Source organism: Pan paniscus, chromosome 20, assembly GCF_029289425.2.
Source record: "Pan paniscus chromosome 20, NHGRI_mPanPan1-v2.0_pri, whole genome shotgun sequence".
NCBI classification, from domain to species: Eukaryota; Metazoa; Chordata; class Mammalia; order Primates; family Hominidae; genus Pan; species Pan paniscus.
The window spans coordinates 54,467,639-54,481,913 of NC_073269.2; the positions used below are offsets into that span (position 1 = coordinate 54,467,639).

The 14,275-nt window shown below is 54.5% G+C and overlaps 1 protein-coding gene across 3 annotated transcripts; it reads left to right on the forward strand.

Moving 5' to 3' along the window:
- The first annotated feature begins 24 nt into the window (after positions 1–24).
- On the forward strand, positions 25–12,911 carry SYNGR4 (synaptogyrin 4). 3 transcript variants are annotated; one of them, XM_008966713.4, is made up of 5 exons: positions 25–310; positions 1,677–1,876; positions 9,470–9,707; positions 11,570–11,709; positions 12,043–12,911. In XM_008966713.4, the coding sequence occupies exons 2-5, from the start codon at positions 1,784–1,786 to the stop codon at positions 12,274–12,276; spliced, it is 705 nt and encodes a 234-aa protein (XP_008964961.1). In that variant the 5' UTR covers positions 25–310; positions 1,677–1,783; the 3' UTR covers positions 12,277–12,911. The 3 variants fall into 3 exon arrangements, with proteins under 3 accessions (XP_008964961.1, XP_003814141.1, XP_054959492.1); XM_003814093.4 differs by having other exon boundaries at positions 286–478; XM_055103517.2 differs by having other exon boundaries at positions 308–478; positions 1,680–1,876.
- The last annotated feature ends 1,364 nt before the right edge of the window (positions 12,912–14,275 follow it).

The window sequence follows — 14,275 nt, forward strand, 5'->3', positions numbered from 1 at the left end:
GCGTTGCCTGCCTTTCTCCACCGCCGGCCTCGTTTGGGAGCGACGCATGCGCCGCAGGAGTGTCTCCTTGTCAGCTTGCTACAAAGGGAAGGGGCGGAGTGGACGCGAGACTCCCTAGAGGGATGGGGCGGGGTAGGGCTCCCGCGCGCAGTCCGCCAACGGCGCGCAGGCCAACGTTCGCCGAGGCCACGCCCCGGCTCGTGTCAGCTCCTGAGTAGGCGGAAAGAAGGAGGGGGCGGGACTTGGGCGCAGCCAATCAGCTGTGGAGGAGCGAAAAGGCGGGAAAAAGCGGAACCAAAAGAAGGCTGAGGTGGCGCCAGGGACCAGGAGGGGTGGGGGGGGCGAAAGGAAGGGCGGGCCCTCAGGTGACGCAGATTGGCCCTCCAGAGAAGGGGCGGCCCCTTCTCAGGTGCCGTCACCCCCAAACCTCAGCACTGCCATTCCAGGTCCTTAAAGGGGAGACCGCGATTCTAAGAAGGTAGCCCAGTGCCGGGGCGTGGCCTCATTCTGAGGTTCCCCACAAATCCGAGGTCCCGACTCCCAGCTTGAGGAGGTGCACTTCCGTGAAAATGGAGCTGAATTCGAAAGGGAGGCCCTTATTCTGGGAAATAGCCCCAAGTGACAAGGACAGCCTGAAATATGCCCTGAGATACCTGGGTTCTCCACGAAGGGTGCTGTCACCCCCAAACCTGAAAGGGATTATTCGGTTTCAGACCTCCCAGGGGCTCTGATCTCAATGGCCGCACCCCCTAGTCCCCAGAAAGTCCCACCTGTGTCCTCTCACAGAAGGACCCAGTCCCTCTGCAGGCCCTTCAGCTCCTGGGTCACAAGACGTGGTCCCCAAATATCCCAGCCCTCCCCTGCACTCCACCTCTGGGATCCCTGACAGCCCTCTCACCCAACAACCCCCTCAGCCCACATTCCTGACTTCTGGAACCTGAAGCAGCCCCTTCACTTATGTCCCCCACTCCTGGGACCCCCAGAATCACCCTCACCCCAGGCCCTCACCTCTCTGGAATCCTCCATAGACCCCCTTAACCCACACCTCAACCCAGGGGACCCTCAGCGACTCTCTCACCCTGCACCTCCACCTCTGTGACCCCTGGCAGCCCTCCCCACACGACACCTTTCCTGGGACCCCTAGTATCCCCATCCTATGCCCCCCTCTCCTGGGACCCCCAGAAAGCTCCCTCACCACACACAACCCCATTCCTGGGACCCCCCCAGCACCCGCATCCTATGTCCCCCACTTCAGGGACCCCTAGCAGCCCTCTCCACACAACACCTTTCCTGGGACCCCCTAGAACCCCCATCCTATGCCTCCCACTTCTGGGACCCCCAGTAGCCCCCTCACCACACAACCCCATTCCTGGGACCCCCAGCACCCCCATCCTATGCCCCCCACTCCTGGGGCCCACAGAAGCCCCCTCAGCACACACAACCCCATTCCCTGGGACCCACCTGCACCCCCATCCTATGTCCCCCACTTCTGGGGCCCCTGACAGCCCATTCACCCCACACCCTGACTCCTAAGAGGCTCAGCAGTCCCCTCACCCCACACAACTCCATTCCGGGGACCCCCCCATCCCCACCCCATGTCCCCCAATCCTGGGGCCCCCAACAGCCCTTCCACCCCGTGCCCCTGACTGGCATCCCCCATCTGTGTCATCCCACAGCAGCCAAGCCCAGGGCCGGCCTGAAGCCCCCGGACGGCAGTGCCCAGCAGGCAGCGCCCAGCACCCTGGCTCCCACCTCCCAGTGGCCCCAAAGGAAAACAGCTGCCATGCACATCCCCAAAAGCCTCCAGGAGCTGGCCAACAGCGAAGCCGTGCAGTTTCTGAGAAGGCCCAAGACCATCACGCGGGTCTTCGAAGGGGTGAGGCCCTCCCATGGCCCGACTGTGCCCCTGGGTGACAGGAGCCAGGAGCTCTCAACTCCCAGACACAGTGCGGGAGATGAGAGGACAAGGAAGGGGTCAGACGGGGAAACAAGACAACGGAGCAAATGCTGACACCACCTTTTCCTGAGCACCCCACTATGGGCCCTATGCTATTGAGGCACTGATGGACTCTCATAGTAAGGAACAGCCCTCACAGTAGGTGCTGCAAGTCCTATCTCTGAGAATAACAAAACTAGGGGTTAGAAAAGTTAAGTAAATTTTTTTTCTTTGAAACAATCTTAATTAGCCAGGCATGATGGCACACACCTGTAATCCTAGCTACTGAGGAGGCTGAGGCAGGAGAATCACTCGAACCCGGGTGGTGGAGTTTGCAGTGAGTGGAGATCATACCACTGCACTCCAGCCCGGGCAACAGAGCCAGACTCCATCTCAAAAAAAAAAAGAAAAGAAAAAAGAAAAGAAAGAAACAGTTTCGCTCTGTTGCCCAGGCTGGAGTGCAAAAAGCAGTGGCGTGATCTCCGCTCACTGCAACTCCACCTCCTGGGTTCAAGCGATTCTCCTGCCTCAGCTTCCCAAGTAGCTGGGATTACAGGTGTGCGTCACTGCGCCTGGCTAATTTTTGTATTTTTAGTAGAGACGGGGTTTCGCCATGTTGGCCAGGCTGGCCTCAAACTCCTGACGTCAAGTGTTCCGCCCACCTCAGCCTCCCAAAGTGCTGGGATTATAGGTGTCAGCCACCGCGCCCAGCCTAAGTAAATTTTTTAAATCTGGGATGTCCAGTGGGGTAGCCACACCCACATGTGGCTACCTCACTTTGCACTAATTAAAATAAAAGTCCATTCTTCACTCACAGTGGCCACATTTTAGGTGCTCAACAGCCACATGTGGCTGGGGACTCTCATATTAGACAGTACAGGCTGGGTGTGGTGGTTCATGCCTGTAAAACCAGCACCTTGGTAGGCCAAGGCAGGCAGATCATTTGAGGTCAGGAGTTCGAGACCAGCCTGGCCAACATGGCGAAAAACCATCTCTACTAAAAATACAAAAATTATCCAGGCATGGTGGCGCAAGCCTGTAGTCCCAGTTACTTAGGGGGCTGAGGCTCGAGGATGGCTTGAGCCCATGTGGCGGAGGTTGCACTGCAGCCTCGGTGACAGAGTGAGACTCTGTCTCAAAAAAAAAAAAAAAATTGTGGCTGGGCATGGTGGCTCACACCTGTAATCCCAGCACTTTGGGAGGCCGAGGCAGGCGGATCATGAGGTGAGGAGATCGAGACCATCCTGGCTAACACGGTGAAACCCCATCTCTACTAAAAATACAAAAAAATTAGCTGGGTGTGGTGGCAGGCGCCTGTCGTCCCAGCTACTCTGGAGGCTGAGGCAGGAGAATGGCGTGAACCCGGGAGGTGGAGCTTGCAGTGAGCCAAGATCACACCACTGCACTCCAGCCTGGGTGACAGAGCGAGACTCCATTTCAAAAAAAAAAAAAAAAATTAGTGCAGATATGGGACATTTTCATCATGCCAGAGAGTTCTATTAGACAGCATTGGCTAAGGTCATGCAGTAAGAGGCAGGGGCAGGATTCAAACTCATATCTGTGAGATGCCAGAGCCCATTTATTTTCCACCTCCCAGTTGAGGGAGGAGGAGGAGGAGGAGAGGAACAGGGGCTGGGGCTTCTAGGAAGAGAATAAGGAGTGCAGACCTGAAGTGCCAGATGTTAGGTGGTAACCGTGTGCCAGGCACCATGCCACCGTTCATTTCATCATCCCCACACTCCTGAAGAATCTGGACACCTGGAGTCAAATCCTCATTCAGCCCAGACTTTGCTGTGTGATCTTGAACCAATCACTGTTCATCTCTGGATCTCAGTACATGAAGGGTTAGCGCTGTGGCTCTGACCTTTAACCTGTGCTGCTTCCACCACTCTGCTTTAACAGAATTGGAAACTAAGGCCCAGGGAGATGTTGAGACTTGATCGAGGTCTTAGGAGTAGGTGGGGTTCCCCGGCTCAGACCCAGGGTCTCCACCCCCAGAGTGCTAATCCAGAGTATCTCCTCTCTGCCCCTTCTAGAGCCTGAGCTTGGAGAAGGAACAAACAGGCCTGGAATCCTGGCTCAGGCACGTGCTGTCCATGCAAAGTGGCATACTGCCCAGTTTACCTGGGCCAGGCCTGATGTCATTACCAGCAGCAGCACCTTTCTTTCTCAAAAGTGTCCCTTTGGTTTGATGGCTTGCCTGGTCACCCTGTGTCCGTGTGACCCTGAGCAAGCTATGTGATTTCTCTGAACATCTCCATACTCTCGTCTGTAAAAAGAGGATCCTAATAATCTACTCCTAGGAAGAATCATTGTGAAAATGTAACAAATTAATGCCTATAAACTGATTAGCATGGGCCAGGCAAGTAGTGATCTTTCCTTAGTGATTTTTTTTTCTTTTTTTTTTTTTTTTTGAGACAGACCCTTGCTCTGTCACCCAGGCTGGAGTACAGTTGGTGCAATCTCAGCTCATTGCAACTTCCGCCTCCTGGGTTCAAGCAATTCTTGTGCCTCCGGAGTAGCTGGGATTACCAGCGTGCACCACCATGCCTGGCTAATTTTTGTATTTTTAGTAGACATGGGGTTTCACCATGTTGGCCAGACTGGTCTTAAACTCCTGACCTCAAATGATCCACCCGCCTCGGCCTTCCAAAGTGTTGGGATTACAGGCGTGAGCCACCGCACCCAGGCTTAAATAGTGATTATTATCAAAACAAATCATTACTCGTGTGTGAGGAGAGGGCCTAGGATGATTGAGATTTGTGTCCGTTGTCCTCCCCCAGGGAAAGAGGGGAATCTTGAAAACTGCATCCCAGCACCAGATCTTTCGCTGGTGTTAGCTTCTCTACTCCTCACCACAACCCTATGACACAGGCATTATGATCCCTGTTTAACCCAAGGGGAAACAGGCTCACAGAGGTTGAGTGGCATGCCCAAGGACATCACCCAGCTGGTGAGCAAGTCCAACTCGGATCCACCCGCCTATCTGGAAAGCCTCGGAAGGCAGGGCGGGTGGCAAGGAGACGGAAGCCCAGCTGGTGTGGACTGGTGCGGGGAAGGAGGAGGAAGAGCCGCCAACCATGCCAGACGTTCTGGTCACGGACTTTGCCCGCCGCCTCCTTCCACCGTCCCTACCCCCCCGCCCTTTCCTCCTTCCCCCCTGGCCTGGCTCCTCAGTAGGGAGTCTCTGGGCAGCTGGTGCTCTTGTCCTCGCTGCCGCCTGCCAGCTGGTGCCTTAACTGATAAATCTTTGCTCCCTCCCTAGGGACAGGCCAGGGAGGGCATGGAAGGAGTTTGGACTGAAGCTTCAGAGGGATAGGGTCCCTCTAGCCCAGATGAGCCCCTGCTCCTCAAATCTCCAGTGTCCCGGGCTCATGTCACAGCCCAGGGTTTCGGGGGTCAGTGGACAGACAGCCCACCCGCCTAGATGTCAGGAGGGCTGGATTCCAATCCCCCTTTCACCACTTACTGACCTTGAGAGGATGCCTTCCCTCTCTGGGCAAATCACAAGAATGACCATTTTCCTGAGCACCTACTAGAGCCAAGCCCCTACCCCCACATTCCTCCTTTTCATAGCATAGAAACAGACCAGGAAACTGAGGCTCCAAGAGATGAGTGATTTGCCCCAGGCCATACAGCTGGCACAGTCAGAAGCGTCTGGCTCTTTCCACTCCACCAAAATGGCTTCGATTTATCACCTGTGAAACAGAAATGAATTAATAACCTCCACCACGTGGGGCCGGTGTGAGGTTCCAGGGAGGTAATGCAGGTAAAATGAATATGGGCTCAAAAATGATTGATGTGCTTTCTCGTCCTCGACCTGGCTCTGCCTCAGACCAGCAGGGCCAGACACACCCCCTCTATAGTCAGTTCTTCTGCTCCAAAATAGGGAGAATCATCTTACAGCCTCCCTCCAAGGGTTGCTGTGCAGATCAAGTGAGATGATGGATGTGAATACCCTTCGTTATTGCCGAAGGGCTAGGCAAAAACAGGGAGTCAGGGTGTTGCTGCTGTTGTTGTTCACAGGAGGCAATTAAGGCAAAGGAGAAGGGAGGATGGACAGAAGCTCAGGAGTTTAGGGGTCCGTTCTTTGCCTCCTCCATCTCCACTCTGAAGGGCAGGGCAAGAGTCAAGACAAAGCCAAAGCCATTCACTCTTTCAACACACATTTGCTGAAGTCCAGTCTAGCGCTGGGTGCTGGGGATAGAGAGCAGGGGCCCGGCAAGGTGGCTCACGCCTGTAATCCCAACACTTTGGGAGGCCAAGGCAGGAGGATTGCTTGAGGCCAGGAGTTTGAGACCCACCTGTGCAACATAGCGATACCGTCTCTACAAAAAATTAAATATGAGTGAGGCATGGTATTTCGCACTTGTAGTCCCAGCTACTCAGGAGGCTGAGGTGGGAGGATTGCTTGAGCCCAGGAGGTCGAGGCTGCAGTGAGCCGTGATCACGCCACTGCACTCCGGCCTGCAAGACACAGTGACACACTGTCTCAAAAAAAGAAAAAAGAGAGAGAGAGTCCTGTGTGGAGCCTATCCAGGAAGAGTTCCAATTCTAACGAAGGGGAGATTTTCTTTTTCTTCTCTTTTGAGACAGGGTTTCACTCTGTTGCCCGGGCTGGAGTGCAGTGGTGCGATCACAGCTCACTGCAGTCCGGACCTCGTGGGTTCAAACGATCCTTCCGCCTTAACCTCCCAAAGCACTGGGATTATAGGCATGAGCCACCACACCAGACCAAAGGGAAGATTTTCAACAGTCTGTTTCCCTTAGCCTACCCCCCCGATCCCCAACCCCTATCGCCAACACTGCCACTTCCAATCAATCACCAAGTCCTATTTTACACGCTAAATATTACTGAATTCCCCAGGGCTCTGGCCTCAGCCTTTCTCACCTGGGCCTCCCCGCCTCCTCTCAGGTATGTTGGCCTCTTGTCTTGCCCACCTCCGATCCATCAGCCACGTGACCCCAGAGGGCTTCTCTAACCCCAAGGCTGACCCCAGCTGTCCCCTGCACAGAATCCTCCCATGCATAATATTGAATGCTTTCCATGGCTCCCCAAGTCCGGCTCCTGGCCCTGGTGTTCCGGGCCTCTTAGAGCCTGGCTCCCACCCACTTTTCCAGCCTCATCTCACACCAGAACCCTCCAGTGAGTTTCTCTCTTATCTCTGAAACTGCCCGCTCTGCAGCATCTGGCTTTTCCACATGCCATCCACCCTGCCGGGAATGCCCTTCCTCCTCTTGTCTGTCTGAGAAACTCCTTGTTCTTTAAGGTCCAGTTCAGAACTCACCTGAAATCCAGCCCTCAATCTGGCTTCCACCTTGACTCTCTCCCCCACCCCAGGCCCCAGCCTCCTCCCCACCACCCCATCTACACACCAGCTCGTCTTTGTCTGGCACAGACCTGCCCTGCTGCATTGTGACCATCTGGGACAAATCACGGGGGCTTCACATTTTCACCGAATTTCGTTGATAGGAGCCCCCGCCCTCAAGGCGCGTGGTCCAGTGTGAGGAAGAAGAGCAAGAGGTCAAGGGCAGACTCAGAAGCCAGGCTACTTCTGTTCAAATCCAGGCTCTGACACTGACCAGCTGATTTTTTTTTTTTTTTTTTTTGAGACAGGGCCTCACTGTGTCACCCAGCCTGGTGTGCAGTGGCACAATCAGGGCTTACTGCAGCCTTGACTTCTGGGTCTCAAGTGATCCTCCTACCTCAGCCCCCCACGTACTTGGGACTATGGGTGCATGCCACCACACTAAGCTAATTTTTTTTTTTTTAAGAAGTTTTGGTAGATACTAGGTATCACTCTGTTGCCCAGGCTGGTCTCCTGAGCTCAAGCGATTCCTCCCACCTTGGCCTCCCAAGTGTTGGGATTACAGATGTGAGCCACTGTGCTTGGCCTTTTGTTTGTTTGTTTTGAGACAGAGTCTTGCTCTCTCCCCTCGGCTGGAGTGCAGTGGCATGATCATGGCTCACTGCAGCCTCAACCTCCTGGGCTGAAGTGATCCTCCTGCCTCAGCCTCCCAAGTAGCTGGGACTACAAGTATGCACCACCACACCCAGCTATTTTTGTTTTTAATATTTTTGTAGAGACTGGGTCTCGCTCTGTTGCCCAGGCTGGTCTCAAACTCCTGGCCTGACACGATCCTCCCATCTCAACCTCCCAAAGTGCTGGAATTACAGGCATGAGCCACCTCGCCCAGCCACTGGCCAGCTAATTGGATTCGGCCAACTCCTTATCCTCTCTGTGCCCCAGTTCCATTATCTGAAACACAGGGCTGTGAGTAGTGCCCGTGTCCTAGGGTGGCTGTAAGGATGACCTGGGTGAGTGTTTATAGAGTGTTTCCGTGGTTTTTTTAGCAAATACACATAGAAGACAGGCATGGCCGGGCGTGGTGGCTCACGCCTGTAATCCCAGCACTTTGGGAGGCCGAGGCGGGCGGATCACGAGGTCAGGTGATCGAGACCATCGTGGCTGGCACGGTGAAACCCCGTCTCTACTAAAAATACAAAAAAAAAAATTAGCCAGGCATGGTGGCGGGTGCCTGTAGTCCCAGCTACTCGGGAGGCTGAGGCAGGAGAATGGCGTGAACCCCGGGGGCCGGAGCCTGCAGTGAGCCGAGATGGCGCCACTGCACTCCAGCCTGGGTGACAGCCAGACTCTGTCTCCAAACAAAAAAACAGACGAGAGGGACAGGGTTACCAGATCAGTGTCGTAGTATTTGTCTAAAACAAAATCCCGAAGCCAAAAAACAAGGCAAAATGTTAATATGTGTTAGTTTGGCCAGGCGACACTGGGTGTTTCTTATGTTTCTCTTCGTATTTTTCTGTATGCTTGGACTATCTTGCAAATTGAACCTAAGAAATTAAAAGGAATTAGTGAGGCCAGGAGGGAAGAGACAGAAGTCACAGAGGGAAGGGCTCTAAGTGCCTCCTCTCATTTAGTCCTCAGAACCACCCCAGAGGGAAGAGCTGAGAGGCAGAGAGAATAATCACGACTGCAAACACTGATTCAGCTCTTCCCATGTCCCGGGCACTGTGCCAGGCATTTTATATGGGTACCTGGGTTTGGTGGCAGAAGGAGAGTGTGGGGGAGGCAGGGGTGAGTGAGGAGAGATGAAATTGGAAGAGTGAGGGAAGCGGAGACTCTGCAGGGCCTCCAAGGCCAGGCTTCAGGGCTGGGACTCAGTCCTGAGGCACTGGGGAGCCATGAGGGGCTGTGGCAGGGAGGGGCAGGGTGTGGAAAGACTCCCCTGGGGCCATGGTGGAGATGTGCTGAGGTGGGGAAGACTGGAGGTGGGGAGGCTGGGAGGAGGCTGGGGCAAGGGCCAAGGAGAGCAGACGAGGCCTGAGCCAGGATGGAGCAGAGGGGACGAGGGGCAGGAAGCTGAGGGCTCTGACACTGTGACAATGTCAAAGAGGGAGGGGCCCAGACGGACCAGTGACTGGGTATACGGAAAGACCGACAGCACCAGGGAGGAAGGAGGAGCAGCTTCAGGGAGAGACTGAGCTCTTCTCTGGCCCCTGGAAATCCACAGGTCTTCTCCCTGATCGTCTTCTCCTCCCTGCTGACCGACGGCTACCAGAACAAGATGGAGTCTCCGCAGCTCCACTGCATTCTCAACAGCAACAGCGTGGCCTGCAGCTTTGCCGTGGGAGCCGGTTTCCTGGCCTTCCTCAGCTGCCTGGCCTTCCTCGTCCTGGACACACAGGAGACCTGCATTGCCGACACCCGCTTCAAGACAGCCTTCCAGCTCCTGGACTTCATCCTGGCTGGTGAGCCCCCAGGACCCCCAACCCAGAGCTGCCCCTCCTCCCGCTCACAGCCCTCCTGGCTCCCCAGGGCCTCCCGGGCACAACCCTTCACCACCTAGCCGGCCTCCACCCTGACTGTCCTCCCAGTAGGAGGCATCTGACCACAAGTGGCCCAGAGCTTCTCACTGTGCCTGGCACCTGCTGTCTCCTCCTGGGGAATTATTTTTATCCTTCAGACCCTGGGTAAGGGTCACCTCTTCTGACCCCCAGGCAAATTATAGCAGCCTCCCTTCTGCCCCGTGCTTTCTTTGCATTTGCTTCCCTCATTTACAGAAAATCTCTCTTTTTTTTTTTTTTTTTTTTTTTGAGATGGAGTCTCACTCTGTCACCAGGCTGGAGTGCACTGGCACAGTCTCGGCTCACTGCAACCTCCGCCTCCCGGGTTCAAGCGATTCTTCTGTCTCAGCCTCCTGAGTAGCTGGGATTACAGGCGCACACCACCACACCTGGCTAATTATTTTTTGTATTTTAGTAGAGACGGGGTTTCAGTGTGTTAGCCAGGATGGTCTCGATCTCCTGACCTGGTGATCCACCCACCTCTGCCTCCCAAAGTGCTGGGATTACAGGCGTGAGCCACCACGCCCAGCCAAAGTCTTGCCTCCTAACCACTGCCAAACACTCCCGATGGAGCCTGGCATAAGCAAGCACAAAATGTGTGTCCTTCTTTGGGGCCTGACCTCCTTCCTCTCAGTCTGTTTGATCTCAACTCCTCCCCACCCTGCCGCTCCTCCTCCCTACTGGGCCAATCCCAGTGACTTAGGGCCAAGGGAGCCTTAGAAGGTCATCGAATCTAGTGCTGTGCAGGAGAACTCCCTGTGAGGGTGGAAATGTTCTGTCCCTGCGCCTTCTCATGCAGGAGCCGCTGCCCACCCGTGGCTATTAAGCACTTGAAATGCAGCCGCTGGCCGGGGACGGTGGCTCACACCTGGAATCCCAGCACTTTGGGAGGCCAAGGCAGGTGGATAACTTGAGGCCAGAAGTTTGAGACCAGCCTGGCCAACATGGCGAAACCCCGTCTCCACTAAAAATACAAAAATTAGCTGGGCAGGGAGGCGAGTGCCTGTAGTCCCAGCTACTTGGGAGGCTGAGGCAGGAGAATCGCTTGAACCCGGGAGGCAGAGCTTGCACTGAGCTGAGATTGCGCCATGGCACTCCAGCCTCGGCAACAGAGCGAGACTCTGTCTCAATAACAACAACAACAAAAAAAGAAATGTGGCCAGTGCAGCTGAGAAACATTTTTTTTTTTTTTTTTTGGAGACAGAGTTGCGCTCTGTCGCCCAGGCTGGAGTGCAGAGGCGCAATATCAGCTCACTGTAACCTCCGCCTCCCAGGTTCAAGCGATTCTCCTGCCTCAGCCTCCTGAGTAGCTGGGACTACAGGTGCCCGCCACCGTGCCGGGCTAATTTTTGTTTTTTCAGTAGAGACGGGGTTTCGCCATGTTGCCCGGGCTGGTCTCGAACACCTGGCCTCGAGTGATCCACTTGCCTCAGCTTCCCAAAGTGCTGGGATTACAGGTGTTAGCCACCTCGCCTAGCCTAAAATCCTGTGTTAATGAATAGAAATTTAAACCGCTGCATGAGGCCGGCGGCTCCTGTATTAGACAGCGCAACTCTACTCCAGCAGCTCACTTTAGGGAAGGCTAGGAGGGACTGGGGAATGACTTGTGGGAGATGTGTCAACATAGAAGCTAATAAAAAAAGTATTTTTCAATACCTCGTGGAAGTTCGTGCAGCAAGACCACCAGCCCCATCCTTCCCATGCCTCAGCAGCCCTGCCTGAGCGAGCTTTCCCCCTGCCCCTTTTCTCTCCCTGTGACGCCACAGTTCTCTGGGCAGTTGTCTGGTTCATGGGTTTCTGCTTCCTGGCCAACCAATGGCAGCATTCGCCGCCCAAAGAGTTCCTCCTGGGGAGCAGCAGTGCCCAGGCGGCCATCGCCTTCACCTTCTTCTCCATCCTTGTCTGGGTGAGGATAAGCCCCTCCACCACCCCTCCCTAGGAGGGCACCCTCTGCAGGGTGGGGTTGAAAGGGCTAGAACATTCCTGCTCTCACTTAGCTCCCCTGGGGGTCAGGGGTCGGGGGGCTCCCCCAGGACTCCACTGGTCCCTTCCAGGTGCCGCTTCCTCTGAGCAGCCACAGCCCAGCATCAGGGCCTGTGCTTTGGCCTGGGGCTCCTGGGCAGTGAGCAGTCCAAACACCGGTATCTTTTGTCTCCTTCCCAGGCCAGTCCCCAGCCCAGTCCCTCTCCTGACCTGCCCAGCCCAAGTCAGCCTTCAGTATGCGCTTTTCTGCCCACAGATATTCCAGGCCTACCTGGCATTCCAGGACCTCCGAAATGATGCTCCAGTCCCTTACAAGCGCTCCCTGGATGAGGGCAGCATGGTGCTGACCACCCTCCCCTTGCCCTCTGCCAACAGCCCTGTGAACATGCCCACCACTGGCCCCAACAGCCTGAGTTATGCTAGCTCTGCCCTGTCCCCCTGTCTGACCGCTCCAAAGGCCCCCCGGCTCGCTATGATGCCTGACAACTAAATATCCTTATCCAAATCAATAAAGAGAGAATCCTCCCTCCAGAAGGGTTTCTAAAAACAGCCCTCAGTCCTTCTCATGTCTGTTCCACTCTGGTTGCTTGAGTGGTGAGGGTGGGTAAGAATCCCACAAGGTCACCGCTGGGGTCTCTGCACTGGGTCACATTTCCATACCATCTCCTGGAACCATCATTGGGGCACCACCTTGATAGTGACGGATGGGAGGTGGTGAGAGGAGGGAAGCACTTTTTTTTTTTTTTTTTGAGACAGAGTCTCGCTGTGTCGCCCAGGCTGGAGTGCAGTGGTGCAATCTTGGCTCACTGCAACCTCTGCCTTCCAGGTTCAAGCAATTCTTCTGCCTCAGCCTCCCTAGTAGCTGGCATTACAGGTGCGCACCTGTAATGCCCACCACCACGCCTGGCTAATTTTTGTATTTTCAGTACAGACGGGGTTTCACCATGTTGGTCAGGCTGGTGTCGAACTCCTGACCTTGTGATCCGCCCACCTCGGCCTCCCAAAGTGCTGAGATTACAGGCCTGAGCCACCGTGCCCGGCCAGGAAGCACTTTCTTCAGGCCCGTTACACACTAAGTCCTGTCAAGTCATTACTCCTTGAGTCCCCACACTGGCCAGGGGAGGGAGGCACAAGGAGCCTCCTCTTACAGTTGGGGAAACAAAAGTTCAGAGAGAAAATGCTTCCACCCGTGGAGAGAGCACCAAGAGGAAGGGCCAACAAGGGGACCCAGCCCTGTCACTCAAGCCCAAGCCCTTTCACTCCTCATGGTGACCAAAGACTAAAAACCATGGCGTGTGAGGAGTCGGTGAAGGAAAGGGGTGCTGAGTCCGCGAATGAGATTCAAGGGAGACCCTTGTCTTCAAATATTTCAAAGAATATCTTCGGGGAGGAGGAGTTTTCATTCCAGGAGAACCCCAGTGGTAAGCGGGAGACTCAGGCACGGGCCACAAACGTTCCTACCTGTAGGAGCCAGGCAGGAAACCCCAGTGGGTGAAGCGCCTATTAAGGGAATAGTGGGAACAGGGCCACGTCCAGGAGGGGCAGCCTTCACTCAGCGCACATTCAGTAACGGGGCCTGGAGTTTCTTTTTTTTTTCCGAGATGGCATCTCGTTTTGCAGCCCAGACTGGAGTGCAGTGGTACAATCATAGCTCTCTACAGCCTTGACCTCCTGGCATCAAGCAATCCTCCTGCCTCAAGCCCCAAAGTAGCTGGGACTACAGGTGTGTACCACCACTCCCAGCTAATTTTTCAATTTTTTTGAAGAGATGGGATCTCACTATGTTGCCCAGGCTGGTCTTGAACTCCTGGGCTCAAGCAGTCCTCCTGCCTTGGCCTCCCAAAGTGCTGGGATTATAGGCATGAGCCACCACGCCTGGCCAGCGTGGGGTTTCTAGAACAGTGCTGTCCACTTGAAATCTGATGTGACACCCAAGGGGAGTTTAAAATAGTCTAGTGGCCACATTAAGAAAAGTAAAACAAGGTGGATGCGGTGGCTCATGCCTATAATCCCAGCACTTTGAGAGGCCGAGGCGGGCAGATCACTTGAGGAGGCCAGAAGTTCAAGACCAGCCTGACCAAGATGGTGAAACCCCGTCTCTACTAAAAATACAAAAATTAGCCAGGTATGCCTGTAATCCCAGCCACTTGGGAGTCAGAGGCACGAGAATCACTTGAAACCAGGAGGTGGAGGTTGCGGTGAGCCAAGATTATGCCACTGCACTCCAGAATGAGACTCTGTCTCAAAAAAAAAAAAAAAAAGTAAAATGAAACAAGTGAAATTAATTTTAATATTTTATGTCAATATATCCAAAATATCATTTCAACATGTAATCAATATAAAAATTATTAGTGAGGCATTTTCCACTCTTTGGTACTAAGTTTTTGAAACCCATCGTGTATTTACACCAATAGCACGCCTCAGTTTGGACTCGCCAGGTTTCAGGGGCTTGACAGTCACACATAACCACTGGCTACCCTACCAGACAG

Bases quoted from the DNA above. Each gene is read 5' to 3' on its own strand.
- SYNGR4 (XM_008966713.4), top strand. From the start codon at position 1,784: ATGCACATCCCCAAAAGCCTCCAGGAGCTGGCCAACAGCGAAGCCGTG. The intron at 1,877-9,469 runs GTGAGGCCCTCC...GGAAATCCACAG, and splicing joins TCACGCGGGTCTTCGAAGGG to GTCTTCTCCCTGATCGTCTT. The intron at 9,708-11,569 runs GTGAGCCCCCAG...GTGACGCCACAG, and splicing joins CCTGGACTTCATCCTGGCTG to TTCTCTGGGCAGTTGTCTGG.